This window comes from Acipenser ruthenus, chromosome 10 (genome assembly GCF_902713425.1).
Source record: "Acipenser ruthenus chromosome 10, fAciRut3.2 maternal haplotype, whole genome shotgun sequence".
NCBI classification, from domain to species: Eukaryota; Metazoa; Chordata; class Actinopteri; order Acipenseriformes; family Acipenseridae; genus Acipenser; species Acipenser ruthenus.
Genome location: NC_081198.1, coordinates 4,381,298 through 4,394,436, shown reverse-complemented (window position 1 = coordinate 4,394,436; position 13,139 = coordinate 4,381,298). Strand labels below are relative to the sequence as shown.

General features: G+C 37.2%; 1 protein-coding gene across 8 annotated transcripts in view; it reads left to right on the top strand.

Moving 5' to 3' along the window:
- Window positions 1-7,175, top strand: part of LOC117402449 (uncharacterized) — a 170,661-nt gene extending 163,486 nt beyond the window's left edge. For all 8 annotated transcript variants that reach the window (XM_059031553.1, XM_059031557.1, XM_059031554.1 and 5 more), the window contains one exon: window positions 3,954-7,175. In XM_059031553.1, coding sequence (XP_058887536.1) covers window positions 3,954-4,173 — 220 coding nt within the window. In that variant the 3' untranslated portion in view covers window positions 4,174-7,175. The remainder of the gene's footprint in view (window positions 1-3,953) is intronic.
- The last annotated feature ends 5,964 nt before the right edge of the window (window positions 7,176-13,139 follow it).

Sequence of the window (13,139 nt, the reverse complement as noted above, 5' to 3'; positions counted from 1 at the left end):
GTTTTGCTTCTACTCTGTGGGTCAGGGACCAAATTCGATCTACCCACCCCTTATTAGCTTTTAGAAATGTTAAAATGCACTCTTATAGTATCTGAGTCAACTGTTGTACTGGTATTCCGATGAGAGCTGTGATATACAGAAAATACATCATGGGCCTGTACTGTAGTGAATTTTTATACACCATTGCCTGAAGGATAGGCTGCTCTCATTATACTATAAGATTTATTAAAATAGATTGGACAAATGTTAATTAAGTCACTAATTACATTATTTAAGTGGTATTGACAGAGAAGGATATGTGTATGGGTAGCAGTTCAAGCTCTCTATGTGGTTATATGAAAATAATTGGTGACAGTGAGATAGACAAAAACTGCATGCTACGACAAGGCTGTTTCGGATGAAGTCAAGCCTTTCGGCGCTCTTCAGTCATTTGGAAGTCAACCTGTCCAGCTTGTCTTATAGGAGTTAAAGCCAATAACCAATATAGATGATTGTAAGCAAGCATGCAGTACCATATCATAAAACTGTCATTTCTTTTACATCCAAAACCAGAAAATGGAATGTAGTTACATTTTATGTGTATTTATTTTGTATTTCAATCTTACATTCTGTAGTATTTTAGGTAAAGGTAACCCGCTCCCATGGGTGTTTAAGCCACAGCATTACATGAGCCATTTTTGTACTCTTTTATCATAGTGTACAAATGTAACCGTAGCCATTTTAAAAAAAAAATGCTTTTATTATAATTGATTTATGACTGAGTGTTAAAATGAATACCACCATTTACTAACTGGCAGAACATTTTGTTCAACAATTTACGTGGTTGCTACTTATTATTACTTTAACACTCAGATTCCTGGAGCACTTGGAAGCAAAATTTGGAGTGACATTTGGGTTAAGGCCTCAAACCATATTTCCAAGCTGTTTTTCAAGAAGCCCGAGGCATTATAGGGATAGAATATCAAGGAGCTGTTCCACAAAAAAAAAAAAAAAAGCTTTTATAGCTGGCTATTTGTTGCAGTATGAGTTACAGGTTTAGCCAAAATACGTTCTGAGTGAAAGGTTAATAATTAGCAGATTTATTGCCTTATGATTCTCATTCCATTTAGAAAATATTTAACAAGCTATGGGTCGAATGTACCAGGAGCAGCGCAGTGGACCCATATTGTTTTGGCAGATGGGCATAGGTTTGAATTCTGGAATGATGAACTTTACAGAATCCCTTTTCCCCTGTGAAAGGGCAGCATTTGTTTTTCCCACCCCCTACAGCCCTGTCGCTTTCCAAGAGAGCTCTCCTTCCCTTCTCTTAACAGTGGTTCCAGCCAGAGTGGCAGTGGCTACAGGCATCTTTAAAACCTGTGTTGTTTCCTATCAGTTGCCAGCTGTGTGAAGTGCATTGAAATATCTGCTGTAGCTTTCCCATCTACTAACCAAATTAATAAAGAAAGCCACCCACTGGAGAAAGCATTAGGACCTGGACTGGCATCTTTCTGCTGCAAAACAATGTGACTGTATTTCTTTTTCTTACACCCTTACCCCCTCTATCTCCCAGCAGGCTAGCATGCATTAATTCAATTGATATATTATATCTCACCTGCGATTCACTTCTCATCCACAGAAACATGGTGAGTCCTCATAATGGGTTTGAAAATCCCTAATCTTTGATAGAAGCAAGTACGGTCAAAATGCAGCAAATTGATGCCATGTTTATACAAACATACTGTATTAAAGCTGTGTCTAGTGCAGTCTGGTTTCACATTGTAGGCTGGTTTCACAGACCACGATTAGCATACATCTTTTATTACCTTAGGTAAGGTGGTCCAAGACTACAGCTATGACAAAAAGTTTTGCATCCCCCTATAGAATTAACTAATTTTGCTTCATTAAGTCATTTGAAACCGGCTGAATAATGTTACGTATTGAATTACATATTGAATTACATACCGCTTTGAAGTTTTACCTGACCAAAATGGACAAATTCAGAAATGTGACATTTTGAAATTTAACATGAAATATTGTACTACTATTATAGCTTCCGGTAGACTTTTGCAATATCATTTTGTAGTTTACTTGATTACATGATGTTAAAAAAAGATCTAAATTATAGCCTGCTGGGGGATAGCGAGAATAAGGGTGTAAGAAAAATAAATACAGACACATATATATATTAGGGGTGGGCATCGATATGAAAATTGTATATCGATATCGTGCACGAAGTCTTCCAAAACACAGAAAAACATAATAACACAAATTCAATATGAAACATATATACATATAGATGTTAACAAATATTTACATAAGAAAAGCAATAACTTGCTTTAACTTAGTGGTGCTTTGCTTCACAATATACATGGTGAAAAACAAGGTCTTCTTATATTGTTTTACTATTCCATGCCATCATCAGCCACCTCAGAAAAAAAAAAAAACCCCAATCAATGGAATAAAATGGTTAAACAATACTTTATCTGTGATGTTTGCCTGCAAGACTAACAATGCTTGGTATGTATAGGGTTTGTTGTTATCTTAATATAAAATACACTTGATTATACTGCGTATTTTTAGCAGTATTAGCAATAAAAAGTATGTCTCTGCAAGCAACATATTGCCCACCCCTAATATATATGTTATGTCTCAATCTTAAAATTGTAAGTGATGCAAAGCTTTTGGCCATAGCTGTAGGGTTAATCATGGTCTGTGAAACCAGCCTTATATATTTTTAACTCTCTTTTTTTCTTTGCTACTAATCAGTCAGCTATTTCGTTTTTGTAACAGTAACGTGCCTTTTTTTGGTCATCTGAATGGCTTTTTTTTTTAACCAAAAAGACTGGACAGCTCTGATCTGACCAAAGGTGGCAGATCCGCATTGAGTTTGGAAATGTGTTCCCCTCATTTAAAGGACCCTGGGGTTTCCAATTTGGTAACAAAGGAGGCCTTAGACATGTATTGCCTTTGAGTCACAAAACAAAAACCTTGCAACCCATGTTTGTGCTGTAACTGAGAAGTGATAATCTTGAACTGACACTGTGAAACTCCAGGGAAGTCTCCTGGCGTTAAGGTTGCTGAGCAACCTGCAGTGCCATAGAACATTTGGTGACACTTTACAGTAAGTGCCCCTTGATGAAGTTAAATAACTGGAAATAAAACCAGAATGTCACATGGCTGTCCCCGTGTGTAGCCGACTAGTCCAAGTGCATACTTGAGAGAGTTCCAGACAAATTCCTTTGAAGCCCTATCCCCAATTCCCATTCATCTTGAAGAGCTTGTATTAAGTGTCACTGAAAATGTAAAGTGTTTGTGGAAAATAAGAGGATGCTCATCCATTAGCCGTTCAGGACTTTGAAACACAGTGCAGATTCAGTAAACAGTCTGTGTGATAGCGTGGGATCTGAAGATGTATTCAAGGGGGGGTTTCCCATCAAATTATTGGTACAGTAGTATTTTATGAAATGGGTACTTGAAGTCAGTTATCAAGTTTATAAAGAACCTACCATTTCAGTAATATATCCCCTTCAGCCACTGTGGTGTGCACAATTGTGCCATGTTAAGTTTTCTATCTAAGTTATGGCAGGGCAACTTCTCAAACTCTATGATGGAGATAACATTGTTGTCTCTAAATGATCCCTTCAGATTGTTAAAGTAGGATCATTTCAGTGTCCAAAGACCCCGCAGTCAGATTCTGAACCCGGCAGGGAATTTGATTAAATGAACACCACAACATATTTTAAGTGTTTATTAAACTGTTTTTAAAATGTTGCTACTAGAGTTATAACTTGCTTTACAATACCTTACAGTTATACATCTGGAATCCTGGCAACAATGATGTTAGAGAGCCATTGGGTCCAAATAAGTTAATGTCTATTGAAAAAGAGCAGGCCTGTTGGGGAATAAGAAGCCTGTTCTTGATTAATTTAATAACTGTATGTTTTAATTTGTCCTTTTTTCTATTCCCTCAGATTCCTTGTGTGCTACTGCAGCAGCTCGTATGGCAGTGCCAAGATGTCTTCATTCTCTGTTCGGGCACGGACTGTGGAGCGATGCGATGCAGGCTTCGGTCTTCTGTGGCCAGCAGCAGCCGGTCAGAACTCATCAACAGCTGTGGGGAAAGCAGCAGAGGAGAGAAAGCAGGAGGTCCTAGTGGCGAGTGAGGGCTTGGGCCTCAAGCTCTGTGTGTGAGCACAAATCAGCACACCCAGGCCAGGGCCTAAGGAAACCCCAGCAGCAGTGAAAAAAACAGATTGACACTCAGTGACTCATTTAGCTTCTGGATTGGACAGATTTCTTCCATGCTGGCAGTTTTGGCCGTGTGTCACTGGGACAGATACCACAAAGTCGTGGCTTATCAAAATTATATCGGTGATGAAAAAAAAAAAAGTCATCACAATGAAGAGATTTTAGCCTCATATCAACAACAGAAGACCAAGCAATTTCTAGTTGGTAGACTTGTTTTATTTAAAAAAAAATGCTTTCAGCCTGCCAAAATGGAAGATTGGGTGAGTCAAAATTGAGGCTTTTAATCTAGCCATCATAAATCATTGAGGGGATTCACATTTCTAGAATTCTGATGAAAGGGTTAGGCGCACAAAACACTGTGCCTTAAAGCATCTTCTGAAAATTGTGGTTGTTACCATGAGATGTTTTCCATCGCAAACATCAGACTAAATAGGGATTGCTTACAGTATCTGTCATCAACACAGCTAGCCCAGCACCCCTAGATTCATCGGAGCATTTTCTGGAACCCAAGTTTGAGCAATGGTAGTGAAAAGAAAATATATTTTTTTGTTTTTTCAAATTTGCCCAGGCACTTTAAAAACAGCATATGGGCCCAGGATACAGCAAAGGGTAAAAATAAATATGGGAAAATCTATTTCCCGCTTCCTCCACAGTTGGCAGGAGGCGTGGTGCTGAAATGGCGTGATTGATTCCGACATTAAAACCTAGTACACTTCTGTTAGTGCAGTCTGTTTTAACTTCACTTTCCTCTTTGGATGCTGATTTCAATCCAAGCACCTCTCTTTTCTTCACTCATTAAAGTGGAACAGATCTTTACTGCAGTTGGACATATCTTTGTCAGTCCCAAAAATGATCAGATCTAAACTCTCTTATCTTTTTTGGGAGAGGAGGAAACTTCTGTTTGTTTTCCTTTTGCAATCCAGGGTTCTACCAGCCTACATTTGACTCTGTCAGGTGTACATATGGAAGGAGAAATTGTACACAGATGGCCATAGAAAAATACCAAACCCAAGCTAATGTAACGGGTAGTGTTGTGTGATACACTGCTGTTACAGATTCTGTTCTGTCCCCTGTCGAATGCAGATGAGCCAGGCTCTTCAGCATTGTGGTTTAGATGCTTGCTTGCTGGTTCGCGCCCAGCCTCTGCCCATTACACTAACCCACTTGTCGTTTTTCAACCACAGGGACTACATCTGAAAAGACTTAAAAGCTGAATTTCTGAAGTTAAGTTTTTTAAGTGACCACTAGGGGCATTTATTACAGTTTGATTTCGTATTTTCCATTTACTAACTCACATTCACCAACAGAGATAGGATACTAAACATGTAAGAAATGTAATATTTGGGGAGAGGAGGGCGGGAGTGAGTATATGGTAGAAAGTATTCCTTTAAATTTTAAAGCATCCTGTTATCACACCTGAAAGTATATTATCCAGGATAAAAAGGATAATCTGAATTTAAAACGGCAACGCAAAGCAGGTATTTATCTGCTCTGCAGTATACACAAGGACTCTGTTCACCCTGATAGGGGTGCGTCTGGTGTAATGTTGTCTGTGCTGTCAGTTTCAGTGTTTATTTATTTTTTAATTCAAATGTATGTGAACTGAGATTACTAAAGGTGTGGGGGGTGCATGGGGAGCTGGAGAATGACTGTGTTTGAAAGTACCGTATGGAGAATGAATTTCATAAAGACAGTAATAATAATCAGAATATTAAAAGTGTACACCTCATGTAATAATGCTCAAATTCCCTGTTGCATGCTGGACTTGTGTATCAAAATATCTTTGTAGAAGCAGTGATTTTATTAAAACTGGCATTCCAAACTGAAGGAATGAAATGCTTGGCGTTTCATTCTTGCTGAAGAGCCCCTAATAAAACTTTACCCCTCCTACACAAGCTCTTTATTAGACCATAAATGGCATTCATATCAAATATTATTATGCAGGAAAGGCATGCATATACAATTATATTCGGATTGTCTCAATTGTGTTAAGGTTTTATTAAATATGTCTGATGGAAATCTCACTGTAAATGTGTTCCATTATGAAGCATTTATCCTGCCTATTACAGCAAGCGATTTCTGTAAACGCTCATCGGTACATTTTCCGGTCGCTATAATTGTCTCCAGCAGGATCATAAGGCTAACTCACTGTATATCTGTTGTGAAATGCCATAACAAAAGTGAGCCCACGCCTGTGTGATTTCAAGGTTTAATATTCTGATGTGCCAGATGGGCACTTTCATGACTGTGTGAGCGTGGATTATTTCATTTCCTACATCTGGGACTCCAAATGGCTGCACAGAATGCTTCAGGAGAAAGTTGCAGGGTGGCAACTGGGGAGGTTCACCTTCAGTGGGGAGCTGACATGATCTGGAAACGAGGCGGTAGAGACTTTGGCACACATAGCTTTCTAAAGGTTGCGTGCCTGGGCTCCTATGCAAGGCAAATGTTCAAGAAATATCTGTCTAAAATTCCTAGCAGTTGGCAGCATCAGTTTTAATTTAGAGCTGGTTAGGTATGCAGGTTTTAAGTGAAGTCGTTCCTGCTTAAAAAAAAAAACTAACAAATCAAATGTACTTTTTAAGCCATTATTATGTTGTACAATAATGTTTACTGCATTTAAATAGTTGATCTAAGCCTTATAAACGTTTACCATGGTATATTTAGACGTTAATTTAGCAGTTTGCCAAGTTTTTCCTATGCTTATACTATACATTCACTGTTGTTTATCATGGTTAACCATCTTTTTTCCCCCACTGTGCTTTAACATAGTTCCCAATGAATCACGATTCTTGCTTGTACTTTACCAGGCTACACTTTCCAATGCTTTCACTGCATTTTACTGCAGTCAATTTTATAAACCACCTGGGTAACCACTTGTAACCAGGGTTTCCAAGTTCAGTACGGATATCAATACCAATTAAAACATGCACAATTGCATGAGACCGAGGGGGGGGGGGGGGCGGCGGGGGGGATGGGGGGGGGGTTAATACAGGGTTTAAGGTGGGCTGTTGTAAACAAACATGACTGTCAGATAAATTAAACTGCACAAAATTCTAAATGATCAATGAATATAGCGCACAAACACCAATTCATTATTTGTTTTGTGCACAAGATGACAACTAGCTTATTTTTTTTAGGAAGAGATACGATACCCAGCTTTGAAAATCGCTCCATAGTATGTCTCCTATTATGTGCTCATATGTACTTTAGTGAGGGGGACATACAGTGTGAGCTACAGAATGTAATGTTAACAGAATTGCTTGGCATGAAGGAGCTGTTGGTGGTAATTCAAAATTGAATTAATCTGCTATTTGTGGTTAGGAGTTTGCAAACATGTCCTCAAGGTTCATGTCTTAGATTCATCTTCTGTATCGATTAGAGGTAAATACTGCACAGGCAAGTGTGCTGGAGAAACCTGAAAGGACTGTGCTGGGTAGCCCCGCATCCTGCAAAATAAAATAATGAAGCACTCAGGCCCAAGTGGGATCACCCAATATGTTTCAGTCAGTGTGTGAACTAGCGGGTTACTGTGTTGAACCAACAAAAGGTATGGCACACCAAATGCCCCGGTCGTGAATGTTTCTGATCTCTGTCTGCAATTATCTGTCATTCAGCTACCTGTTGAGAGGGCTCAATTCACAGAGATTTGCATTTTATAAACAAATGAAATTTGGAGAACAAAGCACCTCTATTACTGTGTGTTTTCCCTGTGCGTTTTCCATGGATTCAGTGAGGAAATACAGCACTCCTTATCTCCCTATTCTATGGCAACATCCAGTCCATTATCCAGGGGGTAGTAAAGAGCTTAGCAAAGAGTTACACATTTTTGGTCATGACTGACAGAGCCTTCCATAGAACATGAAAATAATGGCCGGCTTTGTTTACATTTTTTATACTGGATTGGTAGGAAATGAACAGCTTCAGACATTAAGTGAATTAAACCCATAAGTGTACATTAAACAGATTTTGGGAGACCAGTTCATAAGAGGTTTTCCTCCAGGAATTTATGATTATTATTGCCCAAGGTCTGTTGCCAGATGAAAGGACATGGTAAACTGATACATCAATCATAACATTAAGCCTAAATATGAAGAGCGACCCACAGAGCCATCGAGTCATAACTTGGTAAAAATGCTTGGTAACACTTTGTGTCTCTAATTACTGTGTATTTACATAGCAGTTACTTACATATAATTACAATGTTATTATGCATTGTTACAATGTACTTAATGTGTACATCTTTAAGTACACAGTTATATCAAAAAAGGGTTAGGGTTAGTGTTGGGGGGTAGGGTTAAGGGGTTAGGGTTATAGTGTACAAAAAGATTTACACATTAGGTACATTGTAATTATGTGTAAGTCCACATGTATTTACTAAGTAACTACTATGTCAGTACACAGTAATTAAAGACACTTAATGTAATATGTTATCCAATGCTTTTATTCAAACTTGAGGAAATCAATTTTAAGCATATAAAATGTAAAGTGTCTTTAACAATGGACAAGTCTGTGGTTCATGTTCACAGTGTAGCCTACCAATCTACACAAAAGGAGTATCTTGAAATGAGGACATCTGTATCTGTTTGCTCATTAGGATATACTTAAATAAATAGTACATTTAGTAAAACTGCATAAAGTTCAGTTCCAGTATTAAAGAGCTTCATTGTCACACAATATGCTGTCCATAATTATTACTGAAGTTAACTGATTTATAAATAAACTTTAACATGATGTATTTTGTTGTAAAAAAATAAATAAAATAAAAAGACAGTAAAAAACTTATTTTTTGGTATAACATTTTTTGAGTTTGGTGCGGCATGAAATTATTATAAAAACGATGTAGCTTATATATAATTTGCATTATAAGAATTCAACATTGCATTCATGGTCTTTAAGATAGCATGACAGTCTGGAGCATTATCGCAAACCTTTCTGACATGGAAATGTGTAGGGACACATAATAGTTTGTGAATCCTAGATGGCCTTCATTGTTCAGTGTAACAGGTCGCTGGGAGATGCTAACTGAACAGTGTAGCCTTTTTCTAATCATTGTTACGTGGTGCTTAGCGCTATAATCCTTTCTCGGTGTCCACCAAGATAAGATTTGAAGATGCTGATGAAAATAGATGTCCTGAAAGCTTGGGAGCGTACAAGATGTTTAAAAATAATATCATGTATAAAAATTGACAGGGGAATTGTACTCTAAGATCTTTTTCATATAGGTTTTGTCATGCATTAAAAAAAGCTTTTATAATGGGTTAGGCATGCCACACACCTCAGGTAAGGGAAGCCTGTCTCCCGCTGCCTTGTGAATGCAAAGTGCAGTAACAGCAACATGCTCTTGGTTAGCCAGGAAGCCATACTGACACAAGGGAAGACCCAGCCTGCGATGCAAAATGTTACATTTTGTCTTAACAAGGGCATAAAGATTGAGCAGGTATCAACCTATGAGACACTTTTTTAATTTAGGAGAAAAGGTGTTTAATTAGAAAACTACAAATGTATAAAACGTGTAACAATTTCCTCATTTATGGAAACTAAAGGTTAAAAAGATGTTAGCAACTTGCTATATTTTTGTTAACAACATGCAAGCTAATAAACATGTATACTACGCCAATGGGGAGGAAAACTCCCAAGCTGATTGGGGAAAAAAAAACAAGACACACAATAAAAATAGAGTCACCAAACCAGAGATAAACAGCTCAGATGTTTCATTTAAGGTCTTACAAGTAGTCTTACGTTGTTTCTTACCTATTTAGGAATTGTAATTGACGTTTCTTCCTTTCAGAAAAAAAATAAATGTGCTAACACAATTTGAAGTAAAAAGCTTTGAGAAGCTCATCCTTAGTGCCCTTTTGACATTTCAAAGAAGGTTTTTATAAATTAAGATGGATGTTCTAGCCTGTAGTTAAAAGAGCAAAGTTTGAAAAAACACTGAACTGTATTTTATAAATAAAAAACTTTGAAAAAAACAACTTTTTTTATAAAATAACTTATTAAACCCCTTTTAAAAATATTGCCAGAGTGAACAAAGAGTTCAGCAGAAAGGTATTGGTTCCACTGGGAAGCCCTGGTAGCAGTTACTATTTGAGGAATCAATTTGAAAATCTGCTTTATATTCTGCATGTGAGCCTGTTTCGAGCTGGAATTGGGCTGGTGTTTTAATCGGATTCACATGCAGACATTTGGAAGCATTGATTGAACCTGACTGAGTTTGCCACGGAAACATTGCACATTTGCTTTTGGATCCAAAAGAATCAATTCCAATAGGATTGACTCCATGTACATACTAGTTTAGCCATTTTAACCGCTTTTCCTCCCTTGTGAAGAAACATTTAAAACAGTACATGCATGAAAAATGTCTTGTGCTTACTAAATACTAACTAGCAACCATTTATTTCACACGCCTAAAAAAAAAAAACTAAAAAAAAAACTAATTACTGAACAATCACAAAAGTTATATTTGGCTTAATGCCCCATCTGTGGAAGCTTTATTTGAAGAAATGTGCAGGTTAAAGGTGTTTTTTCCCTCGTGTCTTGTGTAGCTCAGGGCTTCAGTAGAATGCAGGCTTCCCTGGCTTCCACTGCCGTCAAAGCTCATGACTAATTCAACAGGAGTTGTGGGATAAAGCACAAATGTCGGGTCCTTGTGGTGATTTCTCTCTCCAAACCAATTTGTTTTTACCTGTCCTGAAAGTCAGTCAGGTTGCCAATGAGTACCTATGCCAGCCTTCGGGTTAGACTGCGCAAACTTCAGCTTGGCATGTTCTGCCCACCAAGCCATTTTGGTTGGCACAGAATGCTACCCCAGGCCTATAATCACGATTTTGTATTTGATGTTTTTCTTTAAGTATGCCTATATCAGTGTAAGTGTATGACTTCTTCTAATGAGTCTGAGAATAAAAGCATATGAAGGAGTCTGAATTTCTCTTCCACAGCGACATCAAATATTTTTTTTAAGGAGATCGGGGGGCTCTCCCTTAAAATACCAGAGAGAGCGAGATAGAGAGATTGTTGTCTCTTTCATGATTTCTTTTATGGATTTAATAAAATGTAAACCAAACGTCTAGCAAAATAATGTTTATAATGGGTTAGAATAGTGAACTCTTCTGATATCTAAGAGGCAACTGTCTTACCATCACACTCGAAGACAAAATCCAATCCACAGTTGTGCTCCAATCTCCAGTGTCTGAAGCTTCCTAATGTACTTCCTTGGTACATGTGTAACAGACAGTATTGTGTGATACGCTGCCATTAACGGATTCTGTCGGTAAGGTGAGGTTAAAAGCTCTATAGCCACGAATGTAGACAAGCCTGGCTCTTACATTTTGGTTAGGATGCTCGTTTGAGGTGTGCGGTGTCGCTGGTTCGTGCCCAGCCTCCACCCTGTTACATTGATGCCGTGACTCGGATCTCATAAATTGGTTGCAGCCGATCGTTACACATACCAGGCAGGCAAATGTGGGACAAATGTGGCCTTGAACAGCTGCGAATGGCACCACAGCCAACCCAAAATAAATCAAATGTATAATAATATTCGTAATACATTGTTTTTAATGGCTTGTGTGCAAAGTCATACCATAACTGACAACACTGGAATGCTATTCCCTTATTTAGATGGATTTGTAATTCTTTGGTTATGTGATTGCAAGACGTTATTCTTTATATGTGGCCCTATTAGAAATCGAATTGAGTCTCATTGTACTGAAGCATAGCAGAGGTGTGGTGAGTTGGCCTTCTGCTCTATCCATTGTACGTTTCATATTAATCAAACGTCTATGAAAAGGACAGACTCAATTTCCTCCACATCGTTTTTTTTTTTTAATTCTTAATGATTTTCAGTCAAAATGTCTTCACATAACATGATGTTCTTGCTAGACAAATTTCACTTGGCATGAATGATCATATTCTGACAGCAACACTTTAAAGTTAAATGAATGTAAAGACAAAAATTGATCATTTTTTTCATGGTGAATTTGCCAGCAGCTCAATTCCTTTAGGAATGTATTAACAAAGCAGTTAATGCTATACTTAATTAAAAATTTAAAATTCATTGAACAATTTGAATTAATCCATTGAGACTTACTCTATCTAGTAATTTGCTTACATTTACATTTTTTATTTTTTATTTAATCAAATAAATGTTTTTACATTCTTGTTTTTTTCGTTCTTTATATTAGTTTGTTTTGTTGTTGGGGAAATAAAGGTAACACTTTACATGCAGTGTCTCTAATAACTATGTATATAAAGCTACTTAGTAACAACATGTGTACTTACACATAATTGCAATGTTGTTATGCATAGTTACAATGTACTTCATGTGTAAATCTTTGCACGATATATGTTAGTACACAACTGTATCAGAAAAGGGTTAGGGTTAGGTTTAAAGTTAGGTTTATATTGTGCAAAAAGATTTACAAATTAAATGCATTGCAATTATGCATAATAACATTGTAATTGTGTAAGTAGACATGTATTTATTAAGTAACTACTATGTAAATACACAGTAATTTGAGGCACTGAATGTAGAGTTACCAATATAACTGAACATTCAAAAAACAAGCTGGCATTATAGGAGGAATATTTAATGTTTCTTATGATTTACAGGCTAGTGAAATGAAAGACATGAGTAGACATCCCACATAAGTAAAGTAAAAAAACCAACAATATGCAAAAGACTAATTAGAAAAGCACAACATTGCACTAGAAAGTGCAAAACGTCACAACTGTACGTAATTAATGTATTTGTAGTATTTTAAAATCACTCGTGAAGAATCATAACATTGGCTTTTTGCGTGCATTTTAATTGCGTGCTTTGCACAGTGAGCTAAGAAGCAACTGTAGGTCATCATTTGTTTCTTGAGTCGCCACTAATTTCCATTCCAAAGTTGCAATGAAAGCAGTAA